At 42.1% G+C, this 17,502-nt stretch overlaps 1 protein-coding gene across 5 annotated transcripts in view; it reads right to left on the reverse strand.

Moving 5' to 3' along the window:
• The window catches only part of BRSK2 (BR serine/threonine kinase 2), an 830,501-nt gene that overhangs the window by 139,813 nt on the left and 673,186 nt on the right, over positions 1–17,502 (reverse strand). For all 5 annotated transcript variants that reach the window (XM_029582478.1, XM_029582480.1, XM_029582479.1 and 2 more), the window contains exons 6-8: positions 11,420–11,453; positions 10,033–10,101; positions 6,056–6,202 (exon numbers count right to left, since the gene is read on the reverse strand). In XM_029582478.1, coding sequence (XP_029438338.1) covers positions 6,056–6,202; positions 10,033–10,101; positions 11,420–11,453 — 250 coding nt within the window. The remainder of the gene's footprint in view (positions 1–6,055; positions 6,203–10,032; positions 10,102–11,419; positions 11,454–17,502) is intronic.

Below are 17,502 nucleotides of genomic sequence, written 5' to 3' on the forward strand. Positions count from 1 at the left end.
CACCACCTCGACACTCACTCCTAAGCTTCTCATTTTATTCACCAGTCTCCTGTGCGGGACCATATCAAAAGCTTTGCTGAAATCCAAGTAGATGACATCGAGTGCCGTTCCTTGATCCAATTCCTTGGTTACCCAGTCAAAAAAGTCAATCAGATTTGTCTGACAGGATCTTCCCCTGGTCAATCCGTGCTGCCTCTGGTCCAGCAATTCTCCTGACTGTAGATAGTTCACTATTCTCTCTTTCAACAGTGACTCCATTACTTTTCCCACCACCGAAGTGAGGCTAACCGGTCTGCAGTTACCAACCTCTTCTCTGTTCCCACTCTTGTGAAGCGGGACCACCACCGCTCTTCTCCAATCACTCGGCACCACTCCCGTTTCTAGGGATCTATTGAACAGGTTACACAGCGGACCCGCCAGCACATCTCTGAGCTCTCTCAGTATCCTGGGATGAACTTTATCAGGCCCCATGGCTTTGTCCACTTTCAGTTTCTTCAGCTCTTCCCATACATTTTCTACTGTAAATGGAGTTACATCTACTCCACTGCCCTCCAGTTTCTTGTTAACTAGTGACGGTCCTTCTCCAGGGTCCTCTTTAGTGAACACAGAACTGAAGTATTCGTTTAATATTTCTGCCATTTCTTCGTCTCTCTCCACACATTGATCCTTTCCACCTTTCAATTCCACTATACCACTATGAACTTTTCTCTTTTCACTGATGTATCTGAAAAATGTTTTGTCACCTCTCTTTCCCTCCTTGGCAATCCTCTCTTCCGCTTGACTTTTTGCCATCTTGATTAATTTCTTCGTCTCCCTCAGTTCTACCAGATATTCTTCTTTGTGCTCCTCCCTTTGGGATCTTTTATATTTCTTGAACGCTGTTCTTTTAGCCTTTATTTTGTCAACTACCTCCTTTGAGAACCAGATAGGTTTCATTTTTCTTTTGCTTTTCTTTACTTTTCTAACATATAGATTAGTTGCCTTGGTAATTGCTCCTTTTAGATTGGTCCATTGTTGATCCACATCTCTCTCATTCTCCCAGCCTTTTAGTTCTTCCTCCAGGTAATTCCCCATTTCATCAAAGTCCGTGTTTTTGAACTGCAAAACTCGGGTCTTTGTGCTTTTTTTCTGTATCTTTTTTGTGATATTAAACCACAAAAAAATTCAAGCACAATCTTAAAACATGGCTGTTCAAACTAACGAATTGTCTCTCACCTAAGATATTTATTTATTTATTTATTTATTTATTTAAAATTTTTATATACCGGCATTCATGTTGCAAACACATCATGCCGGTTTACATATAACAGGGGTGTACAGTGAACAATTCAATAACCTATTTGTGTAGAAGGAAGCAGTTACAAATAACAAGGTAAAAGAACTGGGAGGAGAGAAGAAAAGGGAGAGAACAACATTAGGTATAGGTATTTACATTAGTAATAACATTTTTACATGTGGAAGTGGTAGAATCTGGCTGAATAGAATTAATCGGTGTCCGGGAAAGCTTTTTTAAACAGCCAGGTCTTAAGTCTCTTCCTGAAGGTTGGGAGGCTGGGCTCCTGTCTAAGGTCCGGTGGGATGGAGTTCCACAGAAGGGGGCCGGCTGTTGAAAAGGCCCGATCTCTCAAGGTAATGTGTTTGGTAGTTCTGGCTGGGGGCACTTGAAGAGATCCTCTGAGTGTGTCTCTTGTTGGTCTGGAGGAGTTATAAATTTGGAATGGGAATTGTAAGTCGAGTGGGGTGTGTTGATGGATGGTTTTGTATATTATGGAAAGAGATTTGTAGAGGATTCTAAAGTGAACAGGCAACCAGTGGAGATCTTTTAGGATTGGAGATATATGGTCCCTCCTCCTGGAGTTTGTCAGTAATCTTGCCGCAGCGTTTTGTAACATCTGGAGGGGTCTAGTATAGGAGGAAGGTAGGCCCAGTAGGATAGAGTTACAGTAATCGATCTTAGAAAAAATGATAGCTTGTAGAATGGTTCTGAAGTCCTGAGTGTGGAAGAGTGGTCTAATTCTTTTCAGAACTTGGAGTTTGTGGAAACAGTCCTTGGTGGTTCTGTTGATGTAAGCTTTAAGGTTCATCCGGTTATCAATTAATACTCCTAGATCTCTCACCTGTGTAGTAGTTGGGATAGTTGGAGGATTAGAGATGGCATTGTTATCTGGGGAGATGAGAAGCAGTTCTGTTTTAGAGGAGTTTAAAACTAGGTTTAGGTTAGCCAGGAGATGTTTAATTTCGAAGAGACAGTTTTCCCAGTGAACCAATGTTTTTGTGTAAGATTCTTTAATGGGTATCACGATCTGGATGTCGTCGGCGTAGAGAAAATGTTTGAGGTTAAGGTTGGAGAGGAGTTGGCAGATAGGTAAAAGATAAATGTTAAAGAGTGTAGGTGACAGTGAGGAGCCCTGAGGGACTCCTATGGATGCGTCCATTCGTGAAGATTCTTTGTTCTGTATCTTAACCTTGAAGCCTCTGTTGGAGAGAAAAGATTTAAACCATGAGAGAGCGGTGCCTGAGATACCTATAGAAGCCAGAATGGAAGTGAGAATGGAATGATTGACCGTATCAAAGGCGGCTGATAGGTCCAGTAGAATTAAGAGGAAGGATTGGCCTTTGTCAAGGCCCATTAATATGAAGTCAGACATGGAGATGAGGAGGGATTCTGTGTTCAGTGATTTGCGAAATCCGTATTGTGATTGGAATAGGATTTTGTTTTCTTCTATGTATTCGAAGAGTTGAGTATTGACAACTTTTTCTAGAATCTTGGCTATGAATGGGAGATTGGCGATAGGACGGAAGATATGACTTGACTGCCCAACCGACCGCCCACCTGACCCTCGCCCTTTCTTTTTCTCTCCCTACCCAATTGACCCTCACCCTCGCTATCCTCTCCCCCCTCCTCCCAACCTCTTTAGGTCTTCTCCTCATCTTCCCCCCCCATCGTTCACTTCACCCTACTGATTTTCCTGATTGCTTTATATAACGTTATTGTTAAAACTAACATGTACATTTGTATATATATCTCGTATTATCATCCCCTGCCCTATAAACCGCTACCTGTTAATGTTATTATTGTAAAGCTTGTTCTAAGTTATTATTATTATTATTATTATTATTGTAAAGCTTGTTGCTAAGTTATGTTACATTGTGAACCGAGGTGATGTTTTGCAAACGTGCCTCGGTATATAAGAAACCCTTAAATAAATAAATTAAATAAATATCATTTGATGATCACTGGTGCTGAGGTGGGCGCCCACCTGGACATCAGAGACATTATCTCCATTAGTGAGCACTAAGCCCAGTATAGCTCCTTCTCTCGTGGGTTCCATAACCATTTGTTTGAACAAAGCTACTTGCAGGGCATCCACTATTTCTCTATTATTAGATTCTCCAGTCTACATCCGGCATATTAAAGTCTCCAATGATCACCACTTCTCCCATCTTTCCTATCTTTTGGATGTCTTCAACCACATCTCTATCCATCTCTTCCTTTTGGTTTGGAGGCCTGTAAACCACTCCAATAAAAATGGATGTCCCATCTTTTTTTAGGTTGGCCCATAGTGCTTCTTCATTGCCCCATCTTCCTTGCAGCTCACATACTTGGATATTGTTTCTCCTCCCCCTTTCCTATCCTCTCTATCCTTCCTTAACAAGTTATAGCCTGGTATTGCCGTATCCCAGTCATGAGATTCCGTAAACGACGTTTCCGTGAAAGCAACAATGTCCAAGTTCGCCTCCACCATTAGGGCTTGCAGATCTGGGATTTTATTGCCCAAACTATGAGCATTTGTGCTCATAGCTTTCCAGCTTTCTTTGTATAGGTTACTGCTGTTCCTGGACTCATTTTGTGACCTCTTTAGTTGAGTTTTGTTATCCACTTTTCCTTTTGTATTAGTGCCTTTGATTGCAGAGTCTTCCATCACAGTGAGCTTTTTTCTTTGGTTTCTGATCTGGAAATTCTGTATACATTGGGTTTCTTCTCTCTTATCAAATAACACTTCAATCTTTTTCTCAAGAACTTCTTCAGTATTTAATACAGAGAAGGCATTTTGTACTTGTTGCACTTGATACACTGTGTGTCTCCGGATCACAGGTCTAATTCTACCAGAGCCCACTGTAATACTGTTTTTTAAATTCCTTAATGCCCTGTGTGAGTGGGGGGGGGGGGGGGGGTAGAGTTGTGGGCTGCACAGCTGTCAATAACGGGTGTCTGTGGGTCACAGGACTTATCCTACCTGAGCCCACAGTAAATCTCTTTTTCCTTGACTTTTGGTTATTCTGTGGTAATGGGAAATTATTTCTTGAATAATGTAAAGTGGCTGAGACTTTCATTATTGAAGCTAATTCAGATTTAACTTCAGTCAGATCCTTTTCCAAGGTAGAGAGTTCTGAACAAATGGGGCAAGCCTTAAGTTTCCATATGATTACCCTCAATATAAAGGCTCCACAACAGTTGGATTGGATAGTCCTCATTTTGGTAATTTGTTTGATGGATAGAAATTAGGGAAATATTAATTTACCTTGTTGCCAATTATGAATTTAGGTAGACTATATTAGAAACACAAACCTAGGGGTGGGTGGGTGGGTAGAGGGGTAGGGTGGGAGGGTGCTAAACAGTTAAACCTTGGTCAAGCTAGTTACAACTGGACCTTTCTGGAATTTAGTTGATCCTTATTGGTAGAATTCGGCCCAGTTTAGCTTTCCAGTTTTCAGAGAAGAAATGGAGGAAATAGCTAGGTGTACGCTCCTATTTTCCCTTGGGAACATGGTGGCTGAGCAGCAATGCACCCCATCTTTAAATTAAAAAAGTAACAACTTCAAGGAGCAATTAAAAAAACATTTTAAATGAGAATTTATTATCCAATCCATGATTACAACATACTGTTAGGCACAATGGTAGAGTGGATACCCTAAAACATAGGGAATCAGCTGGGCTTGCAAATGTTCTCCGACCCCAGGGCCTGGGTCCTAGCCTGAAATGGCTCCAGAAGCCAGGGCTATGGAAGATCTTGAAGCTAGCCTTCAAGACTTGAAAGATTCGGACTGTGGGCAAGAATCAAATAATTAGGCAATAACAATCTGTATTGCACAAGTAGTTGTATACTCCTAAAAAGTGAAAATGGCTTAAAGGCATGTTTTCAAAAACTTAGGGCTTTGGATACACCTGAATCTCTACACAATAGCACTCGAATGCACGCTGGCAAGTTTGTTTTACCCCGGATAGTGCCTGTCCTTGATAGTCCTACTGAGTGCTTCATGATCTAAAGACAAGTTACACTATTGTCTTACCCAGAACAGAGGTTATTAACCCAAATGCCTATGTTCAGGATCCACCAGTGTCAGAGCAGCATGCGTCTTGGAGATTAGATTAGGGGCACCATTCTGAATGACGACAATAAATGTAATTCTGCAGAAGGTATGACAAACAAAGGATCCGGCAACTCTGCCCCATCCTCACTAAAGAGAGCTTTTTAGGGTAAAGAAGCAATGGACGACTATTCCAGGCTCAATGAAATACCACAACTTCACAGACTGAGCGCCCATTTTCCACGCATCTTTACTGTATCGGCTTGTTTGTGCAGAGTTGTGCCATTTGCTCATGAAATCCATGGCTTATTGGTAGAATTCGGCCCAGTTTAGCTTTGTTCTTTGCTCCCTAGACTAGTGTTTTTACGTTCTTATTTTTCACACATTCTGCATCTTTTCTCTAACATTTTAATTGCATTAGTAATGGGATGCTTGAATTAGTGTAATTCCCTCTCAGATGGTCTTTTTTCTTTTGTTTGACTTCATCAAGTTCCTCAAACCTTTACTGCATGGCAGATTACTAATCCATACCCTGGTTTCACTCTACTGCAGTCTTTGTCATCCTCTACTTTTTCATCACTTAAAAATGCTCAATTCCAACAAAAAACAGAAATAGAAAGTGATTTTTGTGTACAGGAAGTTTTAATATGAGGAGTACTATTCTATCAGCAGAAGAAAATGAGAAATGTCTAAACTCCTGTGGTTGTTACATGCAGCTGACCAGTAGCAATAGGTAATTACCTACCGTGAGTCTTTTAGGTGCATCTACTTCGATCATCCCTCGCAAAAGATTCTGGCAGTCCGGCGGGATAAAGTGAGGCATATGAAACACGCCACGTTTCACTTTCTCCAGAAGCTGCCTCAAGTTGTCATCATCAAATGGGAGGGCACCCTTCACATGGAAAGAGTTTATGTTTATTTGAAACTAGGCCCTAGGTGACGTACAAAGTAAGACATTCATAAAATAGCAAACAACAAATAAAACTTACAAAAATGCAGACATCTGCACTAAAACATCAGCAATGAAGTAAAAGTACAGATAAAAATCAAATAAAATAAAATTTAACAACTGAAAGCTTGCTGATAATAACAGGTTTTCAACAGGGTCTTGAAAGCTTTTGTGCAGACTGTAAGCCGTATATCAACCGGTAGGGAGTTCTATATTACAGGTGCTGTGACTGAAAAGGCACATTCTCTTGTCTCACTAAGTTGAGCCTCTTTTATAGATGGAATGTCCAGAAAACCACGCTGCGATGAGCGAAGGGAGTGAGGAGGATTATATATATATATATATATATAATATCCAACAATGAGGGCTATCTTATATTCTATACATCAACTAATTGGTAACCAGTGAAACTGAAGCAGGTTAGGCATGATATGGTCTCTTGTTATCCTCCCTGAATTAACTCTTGCCACAATATTCTGAGGAATGGCTGGTAAAACCAAATAGAGTTACTATAATCTAAAATTGGTAAAATCACAGCCTGCACTGCTGTTCTAAAACTGGATGGGAATAAAAGAGGTTTTAGACCAGATAAAATATGAAGCTTAAAAAAACCCATTCTTGACAACCGCTTTGATCTGAGAGTTAAAAGATAAATCAGAATCTAGACCTCCACAAGGTTTCTGACTTTGGGCACAATAGGAATATTGACATCATCAATGCAAAATGTCTTGGGTAACCTGCATGGAATTAGAACATTGTAGAACTTTACTTCAGTTATAATTCTAGTGGAGGGTATGGGGCAAGAGGTGGGGGGAAATAAAGAATGACGCAGACAGGAGTAAGAAGCAAAAGAGAAAACACGATTACAAAAGAGATGCAGAAAAAGAAATTTAGCAATCCAAAAAAAGACCCAAGAAGAGTACAGAGGAACAAAGGACATATATATCATGAAAGAAAGGAGCATGGGGAGAAGAGGAAATGAAGCAACCAAATAACGATATGAGAAAAAAAGTGTGAAAAAAAAAAGATGTAAAAAGAGATAAAGAAATGGGGACAAAAGAGATGGTTAATTAGAGGTAATTAAAAAAAAGAACCTCTCGATAAACATAATCTATTACAGCAGAAACATGAAACTGACAAGCTTCTACATAATGGGGTAGATTTTCAAAGGGGCACGCGAGTACCCCCCGAAAACCTACCCCAAACCCCCTCTGCACACACCGAGCCTATTTTGAATAGGCTCGGCGGCGCGCACAAGCCCTGGGACGCTCGTAAGTCCCGGGGCTTTGCAAAGGGGGCGTGTCGGGCAGCATGAATTTCGGGGCGGGACGGGAGGCGTGTCGGGGGTGTGATGGCGGCCCGGGGGCCGCCATCACACTCCCGACACGCCTCCCGACACGCCTCCCGACACGCCTTTTGTTCGCGCCTGGTGCACGAACAAAAGTACGCGCGCGCGTAAATTTATAAAATCTACCCCAATATTGTTACATAATGAGATATATTGGGACACAAATTCCTTGTTCCCTGTGAGAGAATATATTTTTGAGTAACAGACCAACATAACATTTTAGGGTGCTGCGTGATGCAGTCTACTTGCTCTGTAACACAGACGCATTCTGGAATCCCTACCAGAGCTTACTTTACTGTCAAAGGGTCTTGACATTTGCATGAACAGAGCTCTGGGGCATAGGACAGAGATAACCTCTTTCAGTGACAGCCAACTGAGGCTCGGAGGGGCAGAAAAATCTAGGGATATAAAGATAAGAGACAGCCCCCGCACACTTTAGAGCTGGCAACGGTCCCTTCCTACAGCATGCGTAAATGCTAGAGAGCTTTAGGGAATACTATGATGGAAACAACCCTGGGTGGGACAAGATGAACTCCGTGAGACAGGGCAGTGTGTCCCCAACCAGTGTGCCTTCAGACCTGATCAGGTGTGCCATGGGAAAGCCACCGCTGCCTGATTCTCGGATCCAGGCCGGCACCTGGGCTCTGCTCTCAGCACCTCACAGCAACAGACACCAGCAATGGTTCTTAAATATGAGGAAGCTCCTTTCTTGGAACATGTATGGTCACAAATGCCTCCCCCTTCCTAGCTACAGCACGAGCCCTGGAGTATGGAAATGAATAAGCACCATGCACAGTATGGATATCAGAGCCCTGCTTTGGTCAGCACCAACATCTTCCCCCTTCTGAGCTTCCTCTTTTGAATCCTTCCTGCCTCTGTCTTACTCCTAGGCTTCAATGAGAAAGGGCAGAACGTACACTGAGCACTAGATGTGACTTATTCCGAGTGTTGGGAGCGACAGCAGTGGAGAAGCTCTGGCAGCCACATGTGGAGGCCAAGGTAACTGAGACCTAGATTCATCAAAGTGCTATAAATACAGCGGAAATAGCGCCCACAATAAAAAAAAAAAAAAAAAGGGGGCGTGGTTAGGCTAATTTTCCTGCTCCCGCATCACATAGGTAATTTCTGCAACGCACCAAAAGTTTATCGCACCCATGCTATTTTTTTGCATCGCATGCTGATTAATCCACCACAGGTGCGTTACCAACCAAAAAGATTTTTATCGCACATGCCGGTTGTGAGAGCGAGAGAGAGAGAGAGACACAGACACTCTATAGAGGCCAATATGTAAATTTACCATTTATACCACTGTTAAGAGGGGCCACTTAACTCAGGGTGAGGTTTGGGGGGACAGTTTTACATACACAGTCAGAGGTATGAAAAACAAAGTTGACATCACTGAAGATTTTCTGTCATTTGGAGGGATGAAAGGTAAAAGAGAAGTTGATTTGTACAATGTACTCTCTACCTTGCTTGATGCTTCATCGCTCCAAATGACAGAAAATCTTCAGTGATGTCAACTTTGTTTTTCGTACCTCTGACTGTGTATGTAAAACTGCCCCTTCCCCCAAACCTACCCCCCCCCCCCCCCAAATTTCACCCCGTTAAAAGTGCCTCCTCTTACAATGGTATAAACAGTAAAGTGACATATTGGGGTCTCTCTCTCCCCCCTGAACTGGCATGTGCAATAAAAACCTTTTCGGTCAGTAACACAGCTAACGCGGGCACAACGCACAGAAAGAAGGTGTAATTATTTCCCCATTAAACACCCCCCCCCCCCCCCCCGCAGCTGAGCATTACTCTATCACATTTGACATTAGGAGCTGCTTATTACCATTAAGTCAGCCCAAACTCCCTCACTTGCATGACTAATGTGATATTTGCATATTAGTAAGTGTTGCGCTATTTAATGCATGCATTAGGGCGTTAACGCTAGGGTTAAGGACACAAAATGATAAGTGACTCAGTGAGTTGGCTGCCTGTGCCACACTGACTTCTCCTTTCTCTTGCACTTGTATGTAGAGAGAACTTGTCCTTAATGATGGGATCGTGTGTGTCTTGGCCCCTCCCACTCCCCTCTATTTTAAAATTTCAAAGAGAGACTGGTAGGTCTTTCAGTGCTTCCCTAGCTATTCTTCTGGCCATATGAATCCTCTAGATGTCTGCATTGCCTGGTCCATGGAGGTTGGTGTGCCACAGAAAATGTTTGTTAATATAGGTGTGTCTTGGGTTTGAGAAGGTTGGGAAACACTGAGATAGAGAGATGGAGACAGCATCCTCTTAGCTGGGGAAGAGGGAAGTGAGGTCTTGCATGGAGACAACTACTATGGAGAAGAGAAAAGTCAAGGAGTTTAAGAGAGACATTTTAAATTCTTTAGAACACTGAAATAAAATAAGAAAAGCTAGTGCATGAAGCAGAACTCACCACTAATAATGCAAATAAAATCACGCCACAGCTCCAGACGTCAGCCTTTCTTCCATCATATTTCTCCCCCTGTTTGACACGAGGACAGAAGAAATGAGTGGCAGAAAACGCAACAAGTACTTGTTAGTAAGTGACACTTCGCTGACAAGCTGGGATCACTAGCAAAGTAAACATACAGGAATGGATCTATGGGGACCACTGCCACTTGGTAACAATATAGGAATACCAGATGGCTCCAGGTCATCAGGGACAGGCTAGTGCCAGTCCTGGTTCTGCCTCACTGCTTGTATTGACACAGAGTCTTGCTTTTCTAAAGGGAGTTGGAGTTACAGTTTGCTACATGCCATGGGAAAAAACAGGCCTGGCTCATTCTGTTCTGGATGACCTGAAGCTGTGTAGTAATTCTTAAGGTTATCAATTGCAGAGCGAGTAGGTGCAGCTAATACTGAACACACCATTAGAAGCTTTCTGCCTACTTATGGACTTCTACTCCCTTATGCAATAATGATACAACAGATTACTCTCTTTCTTCAAATCACTTCTAACTCCCAGCTCATCCTGGGCATAGGTTTACGAATCTGTGTAATTCAGTTCCCTTGAGGGAGGCATAATAGAGACCAGCCACTTCCCAAAGGCCATGGGGCGTGGCCAGTTACTTCAGCCATTCCCCAAAAGCCAAGGGACTCTCTGGTCTCACACGCTGATGGCTGGTGATGGGGATGCTCATGTGAATGCCTGTGCATCTTACGCATCAGAATCATAGAAAGCCGGCCGTTGGCTCAGTGACCATGCTCTGCACCGCCATGCAGAGGGACCTGGGTTTGATTTTTGGCTCAGCTTTTCCACTCCCTAGGGCTAGGGCTGGGGATGCTGCAGGGGCAGTATTCACAGTATCTGGGAGGAGGGAATCCAGCATCATACAATGGTGATACCAAGTAGCTGGATTCAGGGCCCGTGATTAAAGGGCTCCCTAGTGCAATAACTGAACTAAGGTAAGCTGGAAGAGTATATAAAACAGGATGAAAAATCCACAAATGAAGACTTGGAGCACTAGATCCCAGGCCTGGTCCTGACTGAGCTGGAAGCCTAAAGGTGGAAGAGGAGGAAATTGCTGGACCCTGTCCCGCCCCCCCCTTCTCCCCCCCCCAAAAAAAACCCCAATACAGAATCATAGAAAGGCTTGGAAGAGATCTCAAAAGAGGCCATCTAATTCATCCCCCTGCTTTCAAACAGGATCCAGACATCCCAGACAGATGCTAATCTGTGATCAGTCAGTCTGTACATTTGTGTGCGTGCGTATTTGCTCCCATGTAATCCTGCTTTAAGAGCACAGTAAGACTATGCATTTAGCATTCCCTGTACAGACAAAGCTCTCACTGTAACTTACCCGGATCACTTCAGGACAGGCATAATGTGGTGACCTAAAAGCCAAAAGGTGGTAATATGAGAACACGTCCCTTTGCAGCAGGCATTATAAAAAGCACCAAAATGCAACACTGTATGCCTTTATACCTTAAAATTGGAAAACAAATAAAAATTAAGATTAATGGCTCAACTAAACACAATAGGGATGGGAAATGCATAGTTTCCACTGGATGTAACCTGGGGGGGGAAGGGGCTCATTACATATTCAAATCTCCCCCTTTCAAATAAAAAAAAGAATATCGTGACCAATTCTGGAAGCTATTTCTCTAAAAAAGGCTGAAGGTGATCCAGAGAGAGGCTACCAAAATGGGGTGGGGTCTGCACTAAAAACCACATGGCATGAGACTAAATGACCTAAATATCTCTACTCTAGAGGAAAGGAGACATGGCGGAATATGACAGACATTCAAATACCTCAAAGGTATAAAATGAGGCAGAAGAGGAAAAAATATTCTAGCACAAGAGGTCAAAGTATGAAACTCCAGGGGGCAGACTCAAGTACGTCAACATAGTGGTGGATGCAAGGAATGGAAACAGAGAAACATGACAGCAGAAAAAGACCATATGTCCCATCCAATCTGCTCATCCGTTCAATTAATTTAGCATTATAATTCTCATCACTCCCTCAGAAACCCCCTGTACTTATCCCATGCTTTCTTTTATTCAGACACTGTTTTTGTCCCACCACCTGCACCGGGAGGCCATTCCATGCAACCACCAGCCTCTCTGTAAAGAAATATTTCCTAAGATTACTCCAGAGTCTACCCCCTTTAAACTTCATTTCATGACCCGTTCTAGAGCCTCCTTTCCAGCGAAAAAGACTCACCTCCTGTGCGTGGAAACCTTTGAGATATTTGAATGTTTTTATCATAGCTCCCCATCTCGCCTTTCCTCTAGGGCAGTGGTTCTCAACCTTTTTTCCGTCATGACACAACTGACAGATGATGTTCACGTGCGTGACACATTGCACACTACATTTAACGACTATACTAAAGAAAAAAAATCCTAGATATTTTATTGTTGAAAATGATGCAGGAGAAAGATAATTTTTAATTTCAATAGCTGCTTATAAATTATTAAATGTTATTTTTTTTCACGAAAATGTAAATCTTTGCTTACCGCATCACTGAGAAATCTGGGACTGATATGCATATGCAGCACACAATTTTTCAATACAAACTCTCATGCATTTTCTGTCAGCCTCAAATTTCTGATCTCATCTGGAGTTTATACAGAGCAGAGTTAGGAAGTTTCCCCCTTTTAACTCACCACACAAAAAATATATTCAAATTCTGATATCCTGTCAGTAATAGTACTTCAAAATCCCTTCCGTGCCAGCCACTTAGTGAAATAACATGAAAACCTGCTAAAAAGAAATTTAGAAATTATACAGCCTACCAGCCATATCATAAGAGTACTAACACCCAGGGCTTGAACAGCAGCAACCTTACCTATGAAAAAGCAAGACTGCAAATATAGAACACAGTGCACTTACTATTGGAAAAACAAAGCAAGCCAGACTACTCTAGATTCCTACACAGAATCTACATCCTAGTTAGCAGAATTCCTATCAAACATGCACAATGCAGACTGACCCTTATCCAATACAGAATACAAGAGCATACATTATAAACGATACAGCATACCTGCAACATTTCTGGCTTGGACTGGTGGTAGCAGTGATTGCCAGGATTGAGGGGAAAGCAGCAACAGGAAGCGGTGATGAGGAATTTTAAGTACCAGCTCCTTACTCTGCACTCTCCTCAAGCAGCAAGCACCTGTGGCTGCTAGAGAAAGCACAGGCTTGCTATGTCAAATATTTGATGACACACCTTCCACTCCTTGGTGAATCGCTGATTGAGAACCACTGCTCTAGGGTATACGTTAGGGTCTTTAAGTCTATCCGCATATGCTTTAGAACGAAGACCACTGACCATTTTAGTAGCCACCCTCTAGACCGAGTCCAACCAGTTTATATCCTTTTAAAGGTGCGATCTCCGGAATTGTACACAGGGGCAATATCACCTCCCTTTTTCTGTTGACCATTCCTCTCCCTGTGCAGCCAAGCATCTTTCTGGCTTTTACACAGTCTACTGTGTGGACTCACAGTAGAGTTTGGTGAGACAAACATGGTAATGGAATAAAAAAAAGGGGATAAGCACAGAGGATCCCTAGTGGCAAAGAGATGAGTGGAGAGCCGGAGATGGCTGGAGCTTATGGCATTGCACCAGGAGTGAGTTGGGCAGATTAGATGGACCCTAATGGTCCCTGTCTCCTGCCATATTCTAGGATAGTGACAGAACTAGGGATGGGAAGTGAGATATTACAAACAACCCACCCTTCACTCCCTCAAGAGCAGAGTTAAGTGGAGAGGTAATAAGGACAAAACTAAGGGGAAGCGAATGGAAGCACAAGCTAGCAATAATGAAGGCCATTATCTTCATCATTGCTTCTTTATGACACACTTTTCCAGTCAGGGACTTCAAAGCAGATTACAGAGAATCATCAATACAGTACAATGGGGTAGCCTGGCTGTACCAGCAGACTACAATTCCCCAGAAATGAACTGAGTCGGCGCCAGCCAGGTAATGTCTAGTAAGTCCATAAGGACTTGGATGTTTGGGCAATAGCCACACTAGTTTTGGTAGCTGTTTAGATTATTATAAAACATGGTGGTATGATATGGGGGAAGGTGGACAGATCTGAGTGCTGGATTAATTATTTATTTCTTTAGTAAATTTAACCTCCAGGTCTGAAAACTTTGCTCACTGAGGGGTATAGCGTAACATCCATAATTTAGTACTACATAATATATAATAAAATAATGTAAAACTCATACAAACATAAAAACCATAGTAGTCTACTCTTACTTAAGTACCCATTTCCTAACTTCACCTCCTAAAAAATCATCAAAGGCTAGATGGAAACAGTAAGAACACAAGAACATAAATTGTCATGCTGGGTCAGACCAAGGGTCCATCAAGCCCAGCATCCTGTTTCCAACAGAGGCCAAACCAGGCCACAAGAACCTGGCAATTACCCAAACACTAAGAAGATCTCATGCTACTGATGCAATTAATAGCAGTGGCTATTTCTTAAGTAAACTTGATTAATAGCCGTTAATGGACTTCTCCTCCAAGAACTTATCCAAACCGTTTTTGAACCCAGCTACACTTACTGCACTAACCTCATCCTCTGGTAACAAATTCCAGAGCTTTATTGTGCGTTGAGTGAAAAAGAATTTTCTCCGATTAGTCTTAAATGTGCTACTTGCTAACTTCTTGGAATGCCCCCTAGTCCTATTATTCAGAAGTGTAAATAACCGATTCACATCTACTCGTTCAAGACCTCTCATGATCTTAAACACCTCTATCATATCCCCCCTCAGCCGTCTCTTCTCAAAGCTGAACAGCCCTAACCTCTTCAGCCTTTCCTCATAGGGGAGCTGTTCCATCCCCTTTATCATTTTGATTGCCCTTCTCTGTACCTTCTCCATCACAACTATATCTTTTTTGAGATGCGGCGACCAGAATTATACACAGTATTCAAGGTGTGGTCTCACCATGGAGTGATATAGAGGCATTATGACATTTTCCGTTTTATTAACCATTCCCTTCCTAATAATTCCTAACATTCTGTTTGATTTTTTGACTGCTGCAGCACACTGAGCCGACGATTTTAAAGTATTATCCACTATGATGCCTAGATCTTTTTCCTGGGTGGTAGCTCCTAATATGGAACCTAACATCATGTAACTACAGCAAGGGTTATTTTTTCCTATATGCAACACCTTGCACTTGTTCACATTAAATTTCATCTGCCATTTGGATGCCCAATCTTCCAGTCTTGCAAGGTCCTCCTGTAATGTATCACAATCTGCTTGTGATTTAACTACTCTGAATAATTTTGTATCATCTGCAAATTTGATAACATCACTTGTATTCCTTTCCAGATCATTTATATATATATATATATATATATATATATATATATTGAAAAGCACCGGTCCAAATACAGATCCCTGAGGCACTCCACTGTTTACCCTTTTCCACTGAGAAAATTGACCATTTAATCCTACTCTCTGTTTCCTATCTTTTAACCAGTTTGTAATCCATGAAAGGATATCGCCTCCTATCCCATGACTTTTTAGTTTTCTTAGAAGCCTCTCATGAGGGACTTTATCAATGGCCTTATGAAAATCCAAATACACTACATCTATTGGTTCACCTTTATCCACATGTTTATTAACCCCTTCAAAAATATGAAGCAGATTTGTAGGCAAGACTTCCCTTGGGTAAATCCATGTTGACTGTGTTTCATTAAACCATGTCTTTCTATATGCTCTACGATTTTGATCTTGAGAACAGTTTCTACTATTTTTCCCAGCACTGAAGTCAGGCTCACTGGTCTATAGTTACCTGAATCGCCCCTGGAGCCTTTTTTAAATATTGGGGTTACATTGGCCACCCTCCAGTCTTCAGGTACAATGGATGATTTTAATGATAGGTTATAAATTTTAACTAATTTTAACTAATAGATCAGAAATTTCATTTTTGAGTTCCTTAAGTACCCTATGATGCATACCATCCGGTCCAGGTGATTTGCTACTCTTTAGTTTGTCAATCTGGCCTACTACATCTTCCACATTCACAGTGATTTCGTTCAGTTCATCTGACTCATCACCCCTGAAAACCATCTCCGGAACGGGTATCTCCCTAACATCCTCATTTTTCTTTATTTCCAAAATGATAGATATTTTTTTCAAATGGCAAATCTCTGGGAAGTGTGTTCCAAAGAACAGGACCAGCAACCAAAAAGGCACTGGATCTGGAAAAATTCAGACGAGCACTGTTCACTGATGGGAGTCAAAGTCTCATTTTAACTTCAGAATGGATAGTTCTAGAAGGAACATAAACCTAAACATAAGACATTGCCAAACTGGGTCAGTCTGAGGACCTATTTACTAACCTGCAATAAGAATATGATGAAAAATGCTGTTCAGTGCAGGATATACCAATACTGCAGTCATATCAAGCAATATTTTACCCCATAACACACCCCTATCAAGATGAGCTACTTTGCATGTGATTTGCATGCATAAAGTGTTGCAAATCATATGGCAAAGTAGCTAATGCCTAGCTTATTCGATGCAAATGAATTAATGGGGCTTACAAACAAAAAAACAAAAAAACAAAGGCTCAAGCCATGTTAATGCCTGAAAATGTATCTACAAATCAAAAGGTATAGCTAACTTTTCTGGCGGCGCATTGGGACATTAACACATGTCCCAATGTTCCAGAATGAAATTTAAAGCATCAACCCTAACCTCCCCCCTCCAAAATGTAAAAATACCCTGTGGGGGTCTTGTCAGATCCCTGCCTCCCCTGCCTATTGAAGCAGCCTGCATTAAAAAAAAAACAATTCTAAAATACTTTTAATGGTGCATGGCGACAACCCTCCCCTTTGAATAAAATATCATACCAGTTAACACCCCCATAGGCATCCAAACTCCTCTTTGTAAAAATAATTCCCTAGGAGTCTAGTGCTCACTCCCCACCCCAGGATCCCCCCCCCCCATACTTTGAGAAGACATCACTTGTGTCACAGGGGGCAAAGGTCAGTTGACACCATATACAGCATCAACTGGTCCAAGGTCTGGGGCACTCCGGGCCGCCAATAGATACTAGGGCTTTCTTCTCAATGTATGGGGGAGTCCAGGGGTGAGCCACTAGACTACCAGGGACTTATTTTTAAGAAACGAGGAGTCAGGGGATGGAGGTGACCCCCCATTAGACACCAGAAATTCAATTCTATGGAAGTGGGAGTCTGGGGAAGTTGGATGCCTTGAGGGTTTGAACCGGGGGAATATTTTATTCAAAGGAGGCAGGGTGTTGCTGCAAATTTTTATTTTTATTCTTTTGTCCTGCTGGGCCACCTGTAGAGGCAGCAGGGCTCTGCCAAGACTTCCCCAGAGGGGATTTCTGCATTGGGGGGGGGGCAGTCATTTTGGGCTGCTGCAAGCCCTTTAAGATGATGGCAGCCATA

This window comes from Rhinatrema bivittatum, chromosome 17, assembly GCF_901001135.1.
Source record: "Rhinatrema bivittatum chromosome 17, aRhiBiv1.1, whole genome shotgun sequence".
In the NCBI taxonomy this organism is placed as follows: domain Eukaryota; kingdom Metazoa; phylum Chordata; class Amphibia; order Gymnophiona; family Rhinatrematidae; genus Rhinatrema; species Rhinatrema bivittatum.